Below are 20,900 nucleotides of genomic sequence, written 5' to 3'. Positions count from 1 at the left end.
AATAAAGGTGTGTGCCACCACTGCTCACACAGTCAATACTAATTTATTGATTCTCACTGAAATTTACAAGATATATAACCTAAAAACCACACATTTGAAAAACACAGCTTCACTATTTTATCCATCTTCTACAGTACCTACCTTTTGGGATTCTTGCTATGTGAGCGGGACCTAAAAAAAGAATATCTACTTTTAGAGAAATGACTATATAAAGTTTTTAAGCTGGCACAATGTGCTGGTAAATTACATTCTTCTTGAGTTCTGACTTTCACTTCTATAAAAACAAGTCATGTACTTATGGATCCTCATCTCCTCCCAGCAAAAAAACTCTACAGAATTCTGCTTAGAAAAGTATATACTTAGAAAAGAATATACTTCTGGAGACTGAAACTGTGTGCTTATCACGAAAACAATTCTCCAGAAACCATTTCCTAAACCAGAACAAGAGCAGAAAAAAACAAATAACAACAACCAAGGCTTTTTTTGTTATCCATTTACATGAATTATATTCTTTAAAAAATTATTTTTAAGTGTGTGTGTGTGTGTACATGTGAATCTGGGTGTGCATGACTCAGCAGGCTAGATGCATTGGATCCCCTGGAGCTGGAGTCACAGGAAATTGATATTTACCTAATGTGTATGCTGGCAACTGGACTCAGGTGCTCTGGAAGAGCAATACATGTTCTTAATCACTAAACTATCTCTCCAGCCCCAAAATTATTATATTCCTTTTTTAAAAAGTGTGTGTTTGTCTGCATGTGTGTATGTTAACCATGTGCAAGTCTGAAGTCAGAAGAGGCTGGATCCCCAGAACTGGAGATATGGATAGCTGCGAGCCACCATGTGGGTGTTGCTTTTAAACTGCCAAGCCATGTCTCCAATTTCCAAAAGATCCAGCCCCAGATTATAATCTTACATAACTAACTCCTTACATTTGCCAGTACAGTGTTAGTACTCAATAAACAAACAATTCCAAACACTTCAGGGGTGCATATATAATAGCAAATATATTTTAAATTATGATTTGAGTTGTATTAACTATGGTTCTATCCATTCACTGTCTGTGCAACCAGGGGAAAATTATATATCCTCCCTTAGTTTAATCTATCATTTGAAAGACAGGAATAGCAATATAAATATCATTAGGTATAAAATGTCTGGGGCTGGAGAGATGGATCAGAGAGGTTAAGAGCAGTGACTGTTCTTCCAGAGGTCCTGAGTTCAATCCCCAGCAACCACATGGTGGCTCACAACCATCTGTAATGAGATCTGGTGCCCTCTTCTGGCCTGTAGACATACATGCAGGCAGAACATTGTATACATAATAAATAAATAAATCATAAATAAATAAATAAATAAATGAATGAATGAATGAATGAATGAATGAATAAATAAATAAATAAAATGTCCCCCAAAAGTTAATGTGCTGATGATCTGGTCACAAACTGGTATATCTAATCATCTAAAGCTAACTGGATCATAAGGGCTATTATCCAATCAATGGATAATAATCTACAATTTTTTTAAATCTGTGCATGTATACCCCATGCACGTGGATACCTGTGGAAGCCAGATGTTGGATCCCATGGAGCTGGGAGTTACAAGCAGTTGTTACAGCTCAATGTGGCTGCTGGGAACCGAAAATTTTCCTAAAAGAGTGGCAAGCACCCTTAGCCATTTCTCCAGCCCCTAAATGACAGATTCTTAATTTGATGGTACTGTTAGGTTATAGAAATCAGTAGGTGAGCCCTAGTTCAAAGAAATGGGTTCTTTGAAGGGAAGATCTTATGTCTGGACCTGTCCTGTCAACTTATTGTGCTTGCCAACCTTGCAGTAAGCAGCTTTTCTCTACCATGATCCTTTGTATCTTTCAGTCATCATGATGTTCTTTCTGCCTTAACCACAGGCCCACAGCAATGGAGCCAGTAGACCAGGTGCTAAAACTTCTGAATCCATGAGTCAAAATAAATCTATCTTCTTTTAAACTGTTTCTCAAGTATTTTCTAACAGCAATGAAAACCTAATACAGATCAGATAAACTAAGGCAAATTTCTTAACAGAGCCTAGCATATAGCTAGCTAGTAAATGACATAATTTTTTAGTTGATTATATCAGGAGAAACTAAAAACCAGCTTGTTTTATAACTTTATCTTATGAACATATTTACAGTACTTCCTCAATTTCACAGCATTTAAAGGAGAAAACTGCTTCGACTTTGTTTGGTTTTGAGGCAGTCTTACACTGCAGGCCAGGCTGGCTTTGAACCAGATAGTCTAATGAATGCTAAGATTAGAGATATGAACCACCACACTTGCTTTGTTTGTTTTTGGGGGATGAGGACTCACTATGTAACTTAGGCTGGTTCCAAACTCTACATAGCCTAATCTAGCCTCAAGGCTGCAGGTCCTTCTACTTCAGATTCCTGTGTGCTGGGATTACATGTATGCACCACCACGCCACCACATTCATCCAAGAGGGTTTTATACTTTGGAATCAAAAGGAGTAAGAGGTGACTGATTGACTTTCTCACCATCTACAAATATTACAGTCGTATAACAAAAAAAATATGAGGTAGCCAGGTGGTGGTGGTGGTGGTGCTGGTGGTGGTGGTGCTGCTGCTGCTGCTGGTGGTGGTGGTGGTGGTGGTGGTGGTGGTGCTGGTGGTGGTGGTGGAACTTGGGAGGCAGAGGCAGGTGGATCTCTATGAATCTGAGGCCAGCCTGGTCTACAGAGTGAGTTGTAGGACAGCCAGGACCACACAGAGAAACCCTGTCTCAAAAATAAAAATAAAAACAAAAAATGAGATCGTTTGACCAAGTCAGTTGAATCTTAAATTGATAATTCCAACACTATATAAAATGCTTATCTACACTATTCTAAATAATGCAATATTGAACAACATCCTTAGAAAAAACAGCCTAGGACTGAGCATAGTGACAGACTGCTTGAAATCTCTGCACTCAGGCAGTTGGCCTGGGTTACACAACAAGACCTAGGTTTAACAACCAAGTAAGCTAGATATGATGGTATGTACACTTTAAAGAGGTAGGCGGCTCTCTTTGAGTTCAAGGCCATTCTGCTCTATAGAGGTCCAGAATAGCTAGGGATACACAGAGACCTTGTCTTAATAATAATAATAATAATAATAATAATAAAGCAACAAGAGACGTTGTCTCAGTAAGGTGAAAGACAAGAACCAATTCCAGAAAACTTCCTCTGACTTACACACACACACACACACACACACACACACACACACACACACACACACACACACACACACGGGAGGTACTGACACAGCCGCCCCCGACAAACAGAAACTAACTTGGGGGGGAGCACATAACCTCAGCATACACTAAAAACAAAGAGGCTAAGTCCTGAAATAAAACTTGTTAAATGGAAAACACAGGGAGAGAGAAATGGTGAAGGGGGTGAGACAGTAAGAAAAGTAGAGAAAGAAAGAGACAAAGAATTTCTCAAGACAGATGACACACCATTGTACTGTTTTGTCCTTAAAATTAAAAAAGGCTGCCAGCTAAAAGCCCGTGAAGTGGCTCAGTAAAAAGCCTGGTGGCCCAAGTTCAGCTCCCATGGTGAAAGTCCTGACCTCCACTTGTGCAGTGTGACACACGTGTGCCTGCCATGTGTATGAGCAAGTGCACACATGCACACACAGCTATGTAACACAAAATAAAGTTCACCTAAACTGAGAATAATATGCTCAGAGCTTTTGAGTTACCATGATCAATAATTAATTATCTTAGGGACTTACAGTATCTCAGAGAAGGTACTTAAATTCCAAAGACATAATGCAATCAGGAGAACGCTATCAAAAAATTTCTTTGTGGCATGACTGTCTATTATAAAGTGCTTAAAGTTCTGAACATGTTGCCAATGGGTAACAACAACTTACAAGATGTTTAAATACTCCAAATATGAAAACACTAAATTTATAGGTTAATACGAGCAGACTTGCTATATCAAGTTAATGAATTTTTATAATTTATGGCTCTTCTGGGAAGGGTGGCGCATGGGAGGCAGAGGCCAGTCTGGGTACACAGAACAGCCAGAACTACACAGAGAAACCCTGTCGTGAAAAACAAAAGACAAAAACCAAAACAAAATAAAATAATTTATGACTTCTACAATTGAGAAGATAGTAATAGCTTAATATAAAAACAAAAACTCTCAAATCTTTCCTCAAAACGTATAAAAGGTGGCATGTTAGAGTGCTTGCATGCACTAAGCCCTGGGCTCAAGGCCTAAGACTACCACCAAAAAAAGAAAAGGCCACAGTTCTGTGCAAAAAGGTACAAATCAAAATCTAACCCAGTATAAAAAAAAAAAAATCAATGGGTAGCAAGAGGTTTACTGTAACTCATTCAACCTAAAAGACACAAGACAGCCCTTATTTGCTTTCCCAAATTTCTTGAAAGAAATCACATCAGCTCAGTTGAATGGCTAAGAGCTGTTAAAGGCCGAACATCCCCAGCATGAAAATGTGAAATCCAGACATGATACACAAAAACTAGGATTTCTGGATCTTCATATTTTAAATTAGAGATGCTAAACAAGTAATGCTTATTTACTCACAGACTCTCCAATTCAGAAACTTCAAATTTTTGAACATTTCTGGTTTAAAGCATTTTAGATAAATACAAGCTACTGAATCTGTATTATTTCTATTAAAATGGTCTTGCATGGTAATTTTTTGTTTGCTTGTTTTTGTTTTCTGAGACAGTGTTCTCTGTGTAGCATTGGCTGTCCTAGAACTCACTATGTAGACTAGGCTGGCCTCAAACTCAGAGATCACCTGCCTCTGCCTCCCAAGTACAGGGATTAAAAGCATGCATCACCACAACCCAGCCCTACTAATCTTTTGATTGGCTTTTTTCTAAAATGTGTTTGACCGTCTCATTCTTTCTATCTTCATGCCATTTAATATCTCTAATTGTTTTTTTTTTTTTAACTATTACATTTTAATTTATTTTGTGCGCCCCCATGTGCCACAGTATGACATGACATGCTATTAGAGGTCAGAGGACAACTTTTGGGAACTGGTTTTTGTCTTCTACCTTGTGGGTCTCTGGGACTGACTGCCACCATGCCCAGCTTGCACTGCAACATTCTTTTTTTTTTTTTTTTTTTTGGTTTTTTCGAGACAGGGTTTCTCTTTGTAGCTTTGCACTGCAACATTCTTTAAAGGCAAAAATTTCAAAATTCCTATGCCCAGAACCACTTTAATAGCATCTTCAAGTCATATTCCCTTCAGGCTGGAGATTGAGCTTCAAACACATGCACTATTCTGATGCCATTCATACCTCCTCAGTTTCTCCCGTTCTTCTCTCTCCCTCTCTTCTCTTCGTTTCAGACGTTCCTGGTTTCTTTTCTCCTGCTTCTCAGCTACAACTCTCTGTAAAATAATAATAATTTAAAAATCAGTTGTAAATTTATTGGGCAAATCTTTAAGTATCTTTACCTTAAACTATATGTCTTCCCATAAACTACAATTAACATAACTTAAAATTTCGTCTGGTACAATTATTAGACTTCCAAGATAAGTTTCCATAATTGTGGAAAACATGTAAAATTTCACGTTTCACCATTACTTGTTTTTTTTCAAGCATGCTGAGTTCCAGCCCCACCCCTAACATTCCTTAATGACATTAAAAAAAAAATCACATCTACAGGATAGAGAAATGGTTCAGAGGTTAAGAGCACTGACTACTCCTCCAAAGGTCCAAAGTTCAATTCCTAACAACTACATGATGGCTCACAACCACCTATAAAAAGATCTGATGCCAAGCCGGGCGGTGGTGGCGCACGCCTTAAATCCCAGCACTCGGGAGGCAGAGGCAGGCGGATCTTTGTGAGTTCGAGGCCAGCCTGGTCTACAGAGCGAGATCCAGGAAAGGCGCAAAGCTACACAGAGAAACCCTGTCTCCAAAAAAAAAAAAAAAAAAAAAAATCTGATGCCAAGTCGGACAGTAGTGGCACATGGCTTTAGTCCCAGCACTCAGGAGGCAGAGGCAGGTAGATCTCTGTGAGTTCGAGGCCAGCCTGGACTACAGAGTGAGTTCCAGGACAGGCTCCAAACCTTTACAAAGGAACCCTGTCTGGAGAAAACCAAAAAAAAATCTGATGCCTTCTTCTGGCATGCAAGCAAACATAACAACTGTATACATACTAAATCATAAAAAAAAATTGCATCTACATGATCTTCCCTCTGTTTCTCACCATTATAATACATTTTAAACAGAGTCTCAATACTGTTGAATCAGAATAAACACTACTATTCAAAAACTATCTGTAATTACAGTAGTAGGCAGGCTAAGACAAGAACTGTCAGTAGTTCAAGACCAACCAGAACTACACAGCAAGACCTTGTCAATGAAATCAAAAGAAAACTGATAGAATAAATAGAGTGAGGGATATTAATTTACACAATGTACCTTTAATTCTTCGAGTTTCTCTCTTATTTCAATAAATCCCAGGTGCAGTTTACCCCCAAAATGATCAGCAAGTCGCCTGTCATTATCATGAAGACCTAAATATGCAGAACAGACTTCACAGACTCGAAGTTTCTGCTGCTGGAAACTGGAAGCTGGCATAGAATTTCGATAAACTTCCTAAACAAAAGTGAGAAAAACAATGATCACACGAATGTCCTTGAAAGTTCTCTAAGAAAAATATACTATATATACATACAAAACGTTGTTCTAATAACTCCTTTGAAAGAGAGCTCCATTGAAGGTCAAAGCTTCACCTATCCTTTACTTTACTCCCCCCATCAACAAGACAACAGATGAATTGTTAATCTTCATCACAATTCTGATGACTTATTCCCAAACATTACATGGTGTTCATGAATGAACAACACACAGTGGTAAATTTATCAATCTACTATCCTCTTTTCCTTTACTAAGATAATTCTGTTTTCCACATATGTCTATATACATGAATGTAGACCCACATGTCAGAGTTATGTATTTATGTACACACAGGTATACACACACACACACACACACCCTATGAATTTAAAAATATTGTAAAGGTGGCGCACACCTTTAATCCCAGCACTCGAAAGGCAGAGTTCGAGGCCAGCCTGGTCTACAGAGCCAGATCCAGGACAGGCTCCAAAAGCTACAGAGAAACCCTGTGTGTGGGGGTGTGTGGGGTGGGGGGGTGGATTATAAAGGGATGGAGAAGTGGCTTAGTGGTTAAGAGCACTGGCTACTCTTCCAGAGGAACTGGGTTCTATGCTTAGCAGCTAAATGGCAGCTTACAACTATCATAACTCCAACCCCAAGGTATATACATACTGCAGTGAAGCGGGGAGGATATAAGCTCGGTGGCTGAGTGTTTGCCTTGTACTTACATGAAGCCCCAGGTTCAACCCCAAGGGAAAGGAATTATGTGAAAATAACTAGCATGCATTCAATGCAGTAGGCCTTTCTTTCTCCAGCTAATATCTTCTTGATGTCTTAGGGTCATCATTATGATATGGGTATTATACAGGTGCTGGAAGGAACACTGAGTTTTTCCTTTTATCCTCCTCCTTCTCAGTTTGTCTTCTTCTGGTACTAAATACTAACATTGAGACTACAAGTATGCTAAAGAAGCTACTAAAATTGCTTCTTTCTGCTCTGCTTTTCCACACTAGTATGAAGAAAAGAAGTATTAGAACAGAATAGAAAAAGAGAAAACAGTATGTACCCAATGTGGAAACTCAAATTACTCAGGATCAGAGAATCTGAGCTTGCTTTACCCACCAGGGCTGCATAAGGAGATGATTTGGTCACGGGTGTGTTTACCAGGTGTTTGGAAGGGTCTACACTTGGCTGTACAGTGTGCTTTCATCTTGCAAGGGGGAAGTCTTTTGCCTCTCCCCTTGGCACGTTATAAAAAGCCCTTTTCAATAAAGGACGAGGCCGTTGGTATTGATCCAGGCCCTCCCGAAGCTATCCAGTGTTTCTTTCTTCTCGTTGGCTAGGTCTCTCTATCTGATATTTCCTCATTCCTCTCTCCTACACCTAAGAACCCTTTAAAAAGTGGGAGCTGGACTCCCACAACCCAACATCAGTTTGAATGATAGGGCTTCCGTTTTAATCTTGTCACAACAGATCCTGCCATCTTTTTATTTCAAGACAGGGTCTCAATAGATAGGTCGGTTACAAATTTATGATCCTCTTACTCAAGTTTTCCAACTGCTGGGATTGCAGGTGTGAGCCACTTCACCTGCAACTCTGTACTTCTAAGAACAAAAATATTTTAAATTTGAGGTTTAAGAACTGGAAAAAAAAAAATGCCCAGAGTTGAAAAGCTAAAGATCATCATGAAGCAGTCTAGATGTCATCAGTTAAGGCCAACAGAAACTATAGCAAAAGACTGCATACATCATAATCGCTACCAAACACATCTGAGTTTCTACATATGGGGGGGGGGTATACCAATCAAAACAGAATTTGTTTACATGATGTTACAACTTTTGGCTTCTGTCATAACATTAGAATGAGAGAAGGCCCCTAAGGAATTAGCAGATTATATTGTTATGATAAGTAAAACTGATGAGGAAAAGGGTAGGTAACACAGTGTATATAGGTGGTTTTTTTTTAACGTGGGTAATTGGTTTAAAGACATTTATGAGTTATAAATTTCAATACAGCTATGACACCAATTTTCTAAAACCACTTTAAAACAGAACCCAACATTAAAACAGCAAGTACTTAAACATTCCTAAATTGATTTAATTCTCAAAACAGAACAAAAAAAAAGGAAAGGGAATTTTACCTCTGCTTCTCTCTTCTTTGCCCGTGCTTTCTCTACTTCATCCATTACTTTTTGAGATTCTTCCACATTTCCTTCAGCTCCTAGCTGTTCCACTTTGGCCAACAATTTACCTATTTCTTCATTTAACTCATGAACACGTTCTGCCTAGGAAAACAAAAGAGAAGATCATGAATGAAAATCTAAAAAGATGACTCAGCAGTTAAGACCACTGGCTGCTCTTCTGGAGAACCTGGATTCAATTCCTACCACCCACATTGTAGTTAACAACCATCTGTAACACCAGTTCCAGGAAATCCAATGCCCTATTCTGGCCTCCATAGGTACCAGGCCCGTGTATGGTGCAGAGACATACATGCAGGCAAAACATGCATATACATAAAAAAAAAATCAAAAGGAGCATTAACAATGTATTTCAGAAACTCATAAAAGTCCCAATGAAGATCCATTTATGAAGCACGACAAGTCTTGCTACAGTCTAGGCTGGACTCCATTCCTAATCCTCCTTCTTGTGCCCAAGTACAAGTATACATCACTACATTCAGAAATAAAAGTTTAACTTAATAGAAATATACAATCTTAACAAAGTAGTATTCCAATAATATTTACTTCTTAAAGTGTCCCCAATGCAAGACATTCCTTTTCTCAAGGGTTCCAACTCTTTTATGACTATCCTTTCATCAATGTGTTTTCTTTAAATTATCACTGAAAGATTGTATTAATAGCCAAAGATCAATCTTCCTGCATCTGCCCCCTCACAATAGTACTTTGATTCTAAACTTATGCACACATTTCCTTTGATGATGTCCTAAGAAACAGCTTGAAAAACATTGCATAACTGTGTATGATGCTTCTGTCTCTCTTCAACCACTAAAAACATTATTAGCCTAGCCCTCAAGGAATGGCTCAGTAATCACTAAGGTGGCTGCAGCAGTTCTACAAGCAAAATAAAAGCCTCAGTGACCCATTTAAAAAGAAAAGAAGAGGAAAGAAAAAAAAAAAACATGATTAGCCTAGCCCTCAAAGAATGGCTCAGTAGCCTCCAGCTGACTATAAAACATGTGCCAGGACATCCCTGCTGACACAAGAGTACTGTGCAATCTAACTGATCTATTACATGCAGTGACATGAGTCACTGAATTTGAGATCATTAGCTTAGTTCTTCTGTAGTGATGGATGACCAATGTAATACTGCATAACCAATACAGGTCTGTAGAACCTAATCACTTGTAGATGGCTTAACCATGAGATACATGATCCCTTATATCAGTGGTTTTCAACCCTCCTAATGCTGCCTGTCACCCTTTAATACAGTTCCTCATATTGTGGTGACTCCCAAATGTAAAAGTATTTTCATTGCTACTTCAGTACCTTAAACTATAGTGGTAGCTACGTAAGCTTATGTGTGTTAAAAACAAAAGAATCAGGGACCGAAGAGATAGTTCAGTGGTTAAGAGCACTTGCTACACTTATACAGGACCAAGATTTAGTACCTAGCATCCCTATCAGGGGGTCCACAACTGTAACTCCAGTTTCAGGGGTTCTGATTCACTCACTTAGAATGGCATGAGTACCAGGTATGCACATGTTGTACATATATAACCAAAAGCAATAAACACTCACGCACATAAAAATAAGTCTTTAAAAAGGGGGGGAAAAAAAAGACAAGCAGTGGTAGCACATACCTTTAATCCAAGCACTTGGGAGGCAGAGGCAGGGGGTTATCTGTGAGTTCAAGGCTAGCCTGGTGTACAGAGCTAGTTCCAGGACAGCTGGGACTATACAGAGAAATCCTGTCTCCAAAAACTAAATAAAGGCGCTATACATATATTTATTATAATGCAAACGAATGCATGCATGACTGGCAAATTCTGAATAAAATATAATTATCAATATTACTTTGTTATATTAGTTCTTAACATTTGTTAACATTTGAGTATGTAAAAACAATTCCATAGAATTCCCTACTTAGGTTTACAATCTAACTATTGAAAAATCAAAGAGCTGGAATGAGCCAGGCATGGTGGCATATGCTTTTTATTATCATTAATCCTAGCACTCAGAGGCAGAAGCAAGTAGATTTCCGTGAATTCAAGACCAGCCTGGCCCTATACAGTAAGTTCCAAGCCAGCAAGAGGCTACACAGTGAGACCCTGATTCAAAAACACCAAAAAGGGGGGGAAAATTGGAGTGAATAAAATGGGTTAAAAACATACTTTATAGTCCTACCACTCATGAGGCAAGAGGCAGAAGTAGGCAGGTCTCTGTGAGCTCAAAGCTAGTCTGGTCTACAGAGTGAGCTCCAGAACAACCAAGGCTATAAAGACAGACCCTATCTCAAACAATAACGACAAAAACAAAATAAAACAAAAAACTTATGTTTTGAACTAATAAAATGACTAAAATTCTTACCTTTGCTGCCACTTCAGCACTTATCTCTTCTTGGGTTTCTGCTAATCTTTTCTTAGACACTTCTGTTCTTCGATCACAATCTGCAATGAATGACTGCAGATGATCCATGGCCTAGAAAATTTAATATAAAACAATTACTGCCACAAAGTCAATGTATCCAGAAATATCTTCACTAAACACTATATTCTGGGTTAGGGGATGAAGCCCTAAGAACAGAAGTGCTTTCCTACATGTAGGAAGCACCGGGTTGAATCTGCTATACTCCTCCCTGCAGTTCACCCCTAAAACAAGAAAAACACAAAGCTGAGGAATTGCTAGTGACAGAACACTTGCCTAGCATGTGTGAGGGCCTGGTTTTCAAGTAATTATAAAAAAATTCATTAAAAGAAGTCCAGAGAAAAGAATCTTTAAAAACTTCAAAACAATAATTTAAATTTTTCACTCTTGGGAGCTGGAGAGATGGCTCAGCGGTTAAGAGCACTGGCTGTTCTTCCAGAGGACCTGAGTTCAAGTCCCAGCAACCACATGGTGGCTCACAACCATCTATAATAAGATCTAGTGCCCTCTTCTAGCCTGCAAGCATACATGCAGGCAGAACACTGTATACATAATAAATAAATAAATATTTTAAAAAAAACTTTTTTCACTCTTAAAAATGTTATCATAGAGCGGTGGTGGCGCACGCCTTTAATCCCATCACTAGGGAGGCAGGGGCAGGCAGATCTCTGTGTCTGGTCTACAGAGCGAGTTGAAAGACAACCAGGACTACACAGAGAAACCTTGGTTCCTAGCATCCACACGTGGCTCACAACTATTTGTAACAGTAATGCTAGATATGATGCTGTTTTCTGGCCTCCATGGATACCAGGTATGTGCCTTGTAAACACATACATACACATACACACACACACACACACACACACACACACACACACACACACACACACACACTCTATTCATACATATAAAATAAATCAAAAAATTAAAAATATATAGCAGAAGAAATCATAGATGAGAACTATTTTCAGATCAAAATAGAAAAGATCTTTCAAACCTAAAATAGGTATTATAAGCACTGATTAGAGAGTATAACTAAAAATACTATCTAAAGGCAAAAGTCATCTAAAGAAAAATAAAATAGAAAGTATATTTATAGCATACTTGAGGGAAAGGACCAATTTTCGCAATTTTTAAGAAGTTAATATAGGGGCTAGAGAGATAGCTCAGAGGTTAAGAGCACTGGCTGCTCTTCCAGAGGTCCTGAGTTCAATTCCCAGCAACCACATGGTAGCTCACAACCATCTGCAATGAGATCTGATGCACTCTTCTGGCCTGCAGGCATACATGCTGGCAGAACATTACATAATAAATAAATAAATCTTTAAAAAAAAAAAGAAGTTAATATAAGTCAACTAGAAAACTGGTAACACTCAAGTTTAGTCAACTCAGAACAGCTGCCATTATACATGATCTTAAATACAGAGCATTCACACTCACTTCACCCATAAAAAATGCAAATTGAAACTCCATTCATATTCTACATTTAGTTTATCAATAGCGACTAAAAATGTCTTGATAACACCATGTAGCCCACAAGGGGAAAGTCCAATGTATTGCTTAAAAATAGTTAAACTTTCAAAAAGAGCAATTAAGCATTATCTGTAAAAATTACCTCTTGGCTCACCTACTTTTCACCAATAATGCAGAAAGACTGAAAATAACCTCAATATCCAACCACAATGTTCAACAGTTCCATTGTACCTTATGGCCAGACAATATTAAAGTATTTTTATATATAATTTTCATTTCCATAAGCAAAAGTTCTTGGATGTTCCAGAGAATCAGAAGAGCCTATTTACTGATATCTTCAACTAAAAAAAATTACCTAATTTCACTGATAAAGAGCACCATTAGACTTTTATTGATCATTATGTCTTATGTACATGTATTTCATAAAAATGCAAAAAGTTTGAAAAATGGTATGTTCTTTAAAACATTTTGTGTAATTTAGTTTATATCTATTTTTTAAGCTATTTATTTCATATGAATGCTTTGCCTGCATATATATTTATATGTACCATGTGTATGCATGGTGCCTGCAAACATCAAGAAGAGGCCATAATACCTCCAGAACTGGAATTATGCTTTGTGAGCCAAAATGTGAGTGATGGGAGTTGTACTTGGGTTCTCTGCAAAAACAAGTGCTCTTAACCACTGAGCCATCTCTTCTGTCTCAAGTTTCTCTATTTTTATACAAGAAATGCTTCTATATAAGGACAATATTAAATCATATTTGTAACTCTGATACCTAAACAGTATTTTCTATTTCTTTTACTATTTTACATTAAAAACATGGTCCTGAGGCTGCAGGGGTAGCCTGGCAATATACAGTGCTTGTCTACTAAGAATAAGGCCCTGTATTTCATCCTGAACTAGAGATATCTAGCTAGTGATCTATTAATACAGTAGAAGTAACTATTAATGGAAAAATTCAAGAATTACTTCTTTACAAAGACTTTAAATACAACAAAAATGGGTGGCTTACATTTGTTGAAACTGCTATTTTCTTTTCTTTTTTCTTTTTTTAAAGATTTATTTATTTATTATGTATACAGCATGTATGACTGTAGGAAAGAAGAGGGCACCAGATCTTGTTACAGATGGTTGTGAGCCACCATGTGGTTGCTGGAAATTGAACTCAGGACCGCTGGAAGAGCAGTCAGTGCTCTTAACCTCTGAGCCATCTCTCCAGCCCTGAAACTGCTATTTTCTTAATCACTTTTACTTCTGCTGGGAAAAATAAGCTGATTTTTTTTTTCAACAGAATCTTTTTTACCTAGGTGTGGTAGCACTTGGAAGGCAGAAGCAAGTTAGATCTCTGTAAATCTGAGGTCAGTCTGGAGTTCCAGAACATCCAGAGCTAAGTAAGAGACTCTGTCTCAAAAATAAATGATTTTTTTTTTATTTAACAAAACAAAAACAAACCTCTTTTATACATTTTCATTAATATTCAATCTCTTATATATTGAAAAACCATCATAAAATCACAAAAGATACCTTCCTAATTCTTTCTTCCTAAGAGACATTAATTTATGTTCAAAATATTTTTACTACAATGTAACATGAAAGCAAAATCACATACATCAAGTTCAAAGAAAAAGTCCTGTTCTTTGGATGCAATTTCATAATCTGCTCTTAAAGCCAGGTCATGGACTTTCAGGCATTCTCCAAGATCCATTCTCTAGGAAAGAAAAGAAGACATTACACTGAAAATATACATAATAAAAATTCATCAATATCACAGTTCTCTTCAGAATATATGTTAAGTCATATATAGTATACTTCTTAATTTAATGGACCTTCAAAATATAAATCAGACAATTAGGGCTGGGGAGTTTAATTTGGTTGCTGAGTGTTTATCTGGCGTGTACAAAGTCCCGGGTTCAATCCCTTAGCTCTCTACAAACTGGATGTAGTGGTACAGACCTGTAATACAAGGACTCTGTAGATAGAGGCAGGAGGTTTGGAAGTTCAAGGTCACTAGACACACGTACATAGCAAGTTCAAGATCAGCCTGAGCTCATACATGAGACCATCTCGCAGGAAAAAAAAAAAAAAACAAAAAAGGCTATGAAAAACAACTGCAAGTTTTAATAAATTAGTAATACTACCAATACACCATGGGAGGTTTTTTGGAACGAGATAGCCAGAAGAAGACCACTTGCCATGGTGTATAAGTGGAGGGGAGAGAATAACGTGTGGGAAATAGTTCCGTCCTTCCATTAATCCTGGGGATTGAACTCAAATTGACACTGAGCCATCTCGCCAGCCCAGAAAAATGTTCCTAATGAGAATGCATTTAAACTGGACCTAAAGAGACAGCCCAGAAAAATGTTTCTAATGAGAATGCATTTAAACTGGACCTAAAGAATGCGAAGCAATGCTGGGTATGGCAGCAAGTACTTGTAATCCTAGTATCTCAAGAGTCCCAGGGTTAGATAGGTGGTGGTGGCACACACCTTTGATCCCAGCACTCGGGAGGCAGAGGCAGGTGGAACTCTGTGAGTTCTGGTCTACAGAGCAAGTTCCAGGACAAGCTCCAACTACACAAAGAAACCCTGTCGTGAAAAGCGACGCCGCCCCCGCCCAAGTCTCAGGGTGGGGCTGGAGAGATGGCACAGTGGGAGTAAGAACACCAGCTGCTCTTCCACAGGACTTGGGTTCCATTTCCACCACCTACATGGCAGCTAACAACCATCTGCAACTCCAGTTCCAGGGGATTTGACATCCTTTTCTGGCTTCTTGGGCACCAGGCATGCAGACAAACATGCAGACCAACTACTCATCAAATAAAAATGAAACTTAAAAATAAAAGTCTCAAGCTGGAGGATCTCATCACAAACAAATGATCAATTAAGCAGATAGAAAAAATAAGGGTGAGGGGAGGAAGAAGGAAAAGAGACAGGGGATGAGGGGACAGAATTGTAGTAGTATTACAATCTCACATAGTGGGACATTCCTGCAATTTCCTACAATCACAGCATTTGAAATGCTGAGATAGGACGATTGCAAGTTTGAGGCCAATAATCAGTCGGTGTTTGAGAGGTAGTGTGGACTACCAACAAAAGCAAAACAAAAACCAGCTAACAAAACAAAATCCCAAATAAAACAGCTAATATTACTCAGTCACAGGAAGTTTCTACAGGGAACAGTATTATAGTATCTACTGCACCAGTCTGACCACCAGTCTTAGTTTTATATACAGAATCTAAAATGACTCAGCCAATCTTGCTTTTTTTTTTAATTTTTGCCAATAACCTCTAAATGTATGAAACAAAGTTATGAACAATCATTTTGTATAGTATCCCAAACTAAAGACAGTAAATTTAGCAGATCAAGGCTTTGAAGGATTTTTAAAAAAGATTTAAAAGGCTATATATAGAGTGGGTAAAATTTAAATAAATATGAAGTCACACAGTATATTTACAAAAACAAATAATTAGGTATAAACAGAGAATTAGAGAAATTTTAAAACTAGTCAAAAGAAAGTGTCGTGGGCCAGGTGTGGTAGAACAGGCCTTTAACCCCAGGGCTTGGGAGGCAGAGGCAGAGGCAAGTACATCTTTGTGCATTTGAATCTGACCTATATAGTGAGTTCCAGGGCTACACAGAGGACTGTCTCAAAAAGAGCCACACAGAGGATGCTTGTAATCCTAGGACTTGGAAGCTGAGGCAGGATGATCAAGTTCAAGGTTTCTTAAACTACATTTAAAAAGAAAAAAAAAAACTGCCTCAAAAAATTAAGCTAAAGGGCTAGAAAAATGGCTCAGCTGTTTAGAACACTTGCTCCTTTTCCCAGTTCAGTTCCTAGCATCCATGTCAGACAGCTCACAGCAGCCTACAATTCTAGCTCCAAAGGATATGACACCTCTACAGGCACCTGCATAAACCTGACATACATACAAAGATATACACATACCGTAAAAATCAATCAATCAATAAATGAGGGTACATGTTTTACAGTATGGCATGACAGTAAATCTAAGTGATCTACAACTAATTTTAAAACTGCACTGTGGAATCTCTTTTAACAAATCTATTTTTGTTTTTAATGAGAAGTTCTTTATTTGATAATTAACTTTACATCTTGATTTTTCTCTTCTGATTGCCTCTTTATCTGGCTTCTCTGCATGTTTTAGTCTTAAAATACATGGTCTCATTCAAAATGTGCTTCTTAGGTCAGGATTTGCTCTAAAGTAAATTTTTAAACATTAGTTTGTGTGTGCAGTGTGCACAGTGTGCGGTAAAGGGGTGTCAGAGGATGCCCATGGAGGCCAAAGAATAACCATGTGTAGTCTGCTCCCTCCCTCTACATTCAAAGGGTCCTGAGGATGGGACTCTAGCTGCCAAACTTGCACAGCAAGTGCTTTTACTGAAAGCCATCTTTGCCAGACTAGGGTTTGCTTTAAAGCCAGCCTTCTGGAACTGGGGATTTAGCTCAGTGGTACAGCATTTACTTAACAAATGCAAGGCCCTGAGTTTAGTACTCAGTCTAAAACAAATAACCCCAATACAACAACAAAAACCCAAGGCAACTAAAACTAGTCTTAAGAGATTTCCATTTTACTTAAGTTGTTTTAAAATTAGCTATAATGGCTGGGCTGTGATGGCGCTCACCTTTAATCCCAGCACTCCGAAGGCAGAGCCAGGTGAATCTCTGTGAGTTGAAGCCAGCCTGGTCTACAGAGCGAGATCCAGGACAGGCACTAAAACTACACAGAGAAACCATGTCTTGAAAAACCAAAAAAAAAAAATTAGCTATAATGAGGTATACCCCCAACCCAATATCATCAGTGTCAACCTCATCTCTCTAGGGACTTAGCAGAACAACAGGTATTATAAGACAGTTTCTCTGAATTCTAGAAACCAGTCATCTGTTTTCTCTCTCCATACAACCATGACTAAATATCTGCTTTGACATGGTATCAGGCATGGCATGAAAAAAGCAAACAAGCCCAAAAGAAACTACCAACAATTACCTGACATTGTAAAAGTCAATCCAAGGGAAATCATACACTGATTAACAATTTTCATGATTCTAGTCTCCTAACTAATAAGAAGCCACTACAGAGGAAACCCCAATAGAAACACAAGGAATATGAAACAATTCTCCAAAGCCTCTGTTCCTCTTAAAATCCATCCTGAGACCACACTTAATGGAGCACTACTGCGTCCAATATCGAGTGATCTAACATTGGCTGCTGCTGTTGGTACTTCTCTTTATAAAGTTAATGAAACAAAATAAAAGGTTTGGTTTACTGCTTTCAAATGACTATTATAAGGAAGAGTTTCTTTAAAAAATAACGAATTGTTTACTTCTTCCTTAAATTTTCCACAAGTTGATTCCACGTATTGTAATTAACAGACATTCAGGTTCTAAGTGGCAAAAATTCAGCTCTTCATTTTCTCCATTTCAAATTCATTTCTCCATGAAGTTCGACCAAATCTCTGATCCTAATAACGCCTCTTTAAAATTCTACAACGTTCTACAGATTTTTGTTTAACAAAGTAGATTCTGTTAAGTGATTTTAATTTTTTAATTTCTGAGAATCAATGTTATCGTTCCAAATGGAATCTATAAGCTTCCTAAAAATGGTCTGTTTTTCTCTCTATAGACCATATTTTGTACTACCCATGTTGCCCAAATCATGACTATTGAATAAACTTGGTTTAAATTAAGCAATTCCAAGAACTTAAGGAATGAAACATGCATAAAAGTACATGGACATAAGTTTTAACAATGTCATTTTCTGGTTTAAAAAACTGAAATATGGGCTGGAGAGATGGCTCAGCCGTTAAAGGCTAGGCTCACAACCAAAAAACTGAAATATTTTAAGATCCTCTCTGGCGGGTGGTGGTGGCTCATGCCTTTAATCTCAGCACCTGGGAGGCAGAGGCAGGCAGATCTCTGAGTTCAAAGCCAGCCTGGTCTATGAGTTCCAGGACAGCCAGGTCTACACAGAGAAACCCTATCTTGAAAAATAAAACAAACAAAATGTTAAGTGCCTCTCTACAGGAGTTGACAGAACATGTAACCATTAAAATCCATGATCTGGGGCTAGAGAGGTGGCTGGGAGGTTAAGAGAACTGGTAGCTTTCAGGACCCAGGTTCAATTCCCAGGACCCACATGGTAGCTTACAACAGTTTGTATGTTACTCCAGTTCCAGGGGATACCAATGCCTTCTGCTGGCTTCCAAGAGCACTAATCACAAGGCATGTAGGCAAAACACCCATATACATAAAATAAAATTTAGGAATAGTAAATAAAAAAAAAAACCCAAACCCATGTTCTTTCCAATGGGCCTAGTGATCCAAGCCTATGAAGCCAGCATTAAGGAGACTGAAACAGGAAGATAAAGGAGGTCAGCCCAGGCTACAGGCTGATACCATCTCTAAAAATTACACTCTTGCTAGGTGTGGTGGCACACACATGTAATTGAAGCATTTGGGAGGCAGAGGCAGGTGGATCTCTGAGTTCCAGGCCAGCCTGGCTCTAGGGTTCCAGGAGAGCCAGGGCTACGCAGAGAAACCATCTTGAAAAAAATCAAAACAAAGCACTCCTTTAGCAAATGCTTCAGAAAGAGTACACTCCCAACACAAATTTAAAATTTCACACATCCTTGGCAGGTGGGGAAAGAGAGCTGGCAAAAAGACATATAACATCTTCCTTATGTATGTGATTTAGAGATACACTACTGAACTAGTAATATGATGGGCATGATGACATGTAGTACAAAGCCAGCCTGGCTACACAACTTTAAGGCACGCAAGCACTGGCTGGGTGAAAACTGGTCAGGAAAGAGTGGGGGGAGTGGTAGGCACATTACTAAGAGATTTATTTGAACTCTTTGGTGTAGTTTTTCTTGTTGTTTTTTTGGAGAGTTTAGAGAAAAAGTTTCTCTGTGTAGCCCTGGCTGTCCTCAAACTCAGAGTAGTGTAATATTAATGAATATATATACCACTGATACAAACTAGACACAGTAACAAATCTGCTGTGGAACAATCTTTGTACACCGTAAATATGTATTGCTCTCATTGTTAATAAAAAGCTCATTGGCTGATAGCCAGGCAGGAAGAATAGGTGGGGCGACCAAACTAAGGATGCTGGGAAGAGGAAGAAGGGCAGAGTCAGAGGAGACAAAAGACAGAGAACAAGTTGGACACACAAAATGGGATAGTTAAAAGCCAGGAATTGCCTTTAATCCCAGCACTCGGGAGGCAGAGGCAGGTGGATCTCTGTGAGTTCGAGGCCAGCCTGGGCTACCAAGCGAGTTCCAGGAAAGGTGCAAAGTTACACAGAGAAACCCTGTCTCAAAAAACCAAAAAAAAAAAAAAAACAAAAAACAACCGGGGTTGGGGATTTAGCTCAGAGGTGCAAGGCCCTGGGTTCGGTCCTCAGCTCCGACAAAAGAAAAAAAAAAAAAAAAAAAAAAAGCCAGGAACCTCAGGATAGCACACAGATTAATAGAAAAGAGTTAAGTTGTACAGTGGTTAGTAACAAGCCTGAGCTATTGGCTGAGCATTTATAATTTACATTAATTTCTCTAAGTCAGTTATTTGGGAAGCAGCTGCTGGTTATTTGGGAGCAGGCAATCATGACAGGAAAACTTTGCCTACGCAGATCCAATTATAACTACAGATATACACAAACATATGTAAGGATCTAACTGTCATATTGCGCACCAAAACTAAAAACAAATAAAACAATAAATTATTGATACTGATATACTAGTAATCAGTGGACAAAAATATAAAACTATGCCAAGTAGTGGTGGCAACACGCCTTTAATTCCAGCACTCAGGAATCAAAGGCAGGCAATCTCTGTGACTTCAAGGCGAACCTAGTCTATAGATTGAGTTCCAACACAGCCAGGGCTGCACAGAGAAATCCTATCTCAAAAAACAAGTATATGTCTGTGTCTATATATCTCAATGATGGACGGACGGACAGACGGACAACCAGACAGACATGAGCTTGGCATGGTGGCACCCATCTTTAATCCCAGCACTGGGGAGCCAGAGGCAGAAAGATCCCTGTGAGTTCAAAGTCAGCCTGGTTTATATACAGTGAGTTCCAGGGCATTCAAGACTACATAAGGGACTCTGTCTCAAAAAATAAATTAAAAAATATATTATACAT

General features: G+C 38.5%; 1 protein-coding gene across 11 annotated transcripts in view; it reads right to left on the bottom strand.

The window, feature by feature from the left end:
- The window catches only part of Luc7l2 (LUC7 like 2, pre-mRNA splicing factor), a 64,134-nt gene that overhangs the window by 13,264 nt on the left and 29,970 nt on the right, over positions 1-20,900 (bottom strand). For 10 of the 11 annotated variants that reach the window (XM_052720903.1, XM_052720904.1, XM_052720908.1 and 7 more), the window contains 6 exons: positions 14,342-14,440; positions 11,200-11,310; positions 8,791-8,934; positions 6,453-6,629; positions 5,322-5,413; positions 142-171 (listed from right to left, as the gene is read on the bottom strand). In XM_052720903.1, the coding sequence (XP_052576863.1) occupies positions 142-171; positions 5,322-5,413; positions 6,453-6,629; positions 8,791-8,934; positions 11,200-11,310; positions 14,342-14,440 (653 nt within the window). The remainder of the gene's footprint in view (positions 1-141; positions 172-5,321; positions 5,414-6,452; positions 6,630-8,790; positions 8,935-11,199; positions 11,311-14,341; positions 14,441-20,900) is intronic. The other variant, XM_052720909.1, reaches the window with a different exon arrangement.

This window comes from Peromyscus californicus, unplaced genomic scaffold (genome assembly GCF_007827085.1).
Source record: "Peromyscus californicus insignis strain IS unplaced genomic scaffold, ASM782708v3 Scaffold_6__1_contigs__length_162567912, whole genome shotgun sequence".
In the NCBI taxonomy this organism is placed as follows: domain Eukaryota; kingdom Metazoa; phylum Chordata; class Mammalia; order Rodentia; family Cricetidae; genus Peromyscus; species Peromyscus californicus.
The sequence above is the reverse complement of the archived record's forward strand: the minus strand, read 5'-3'. Positions and strand labels throughout refer to the sequence as shown.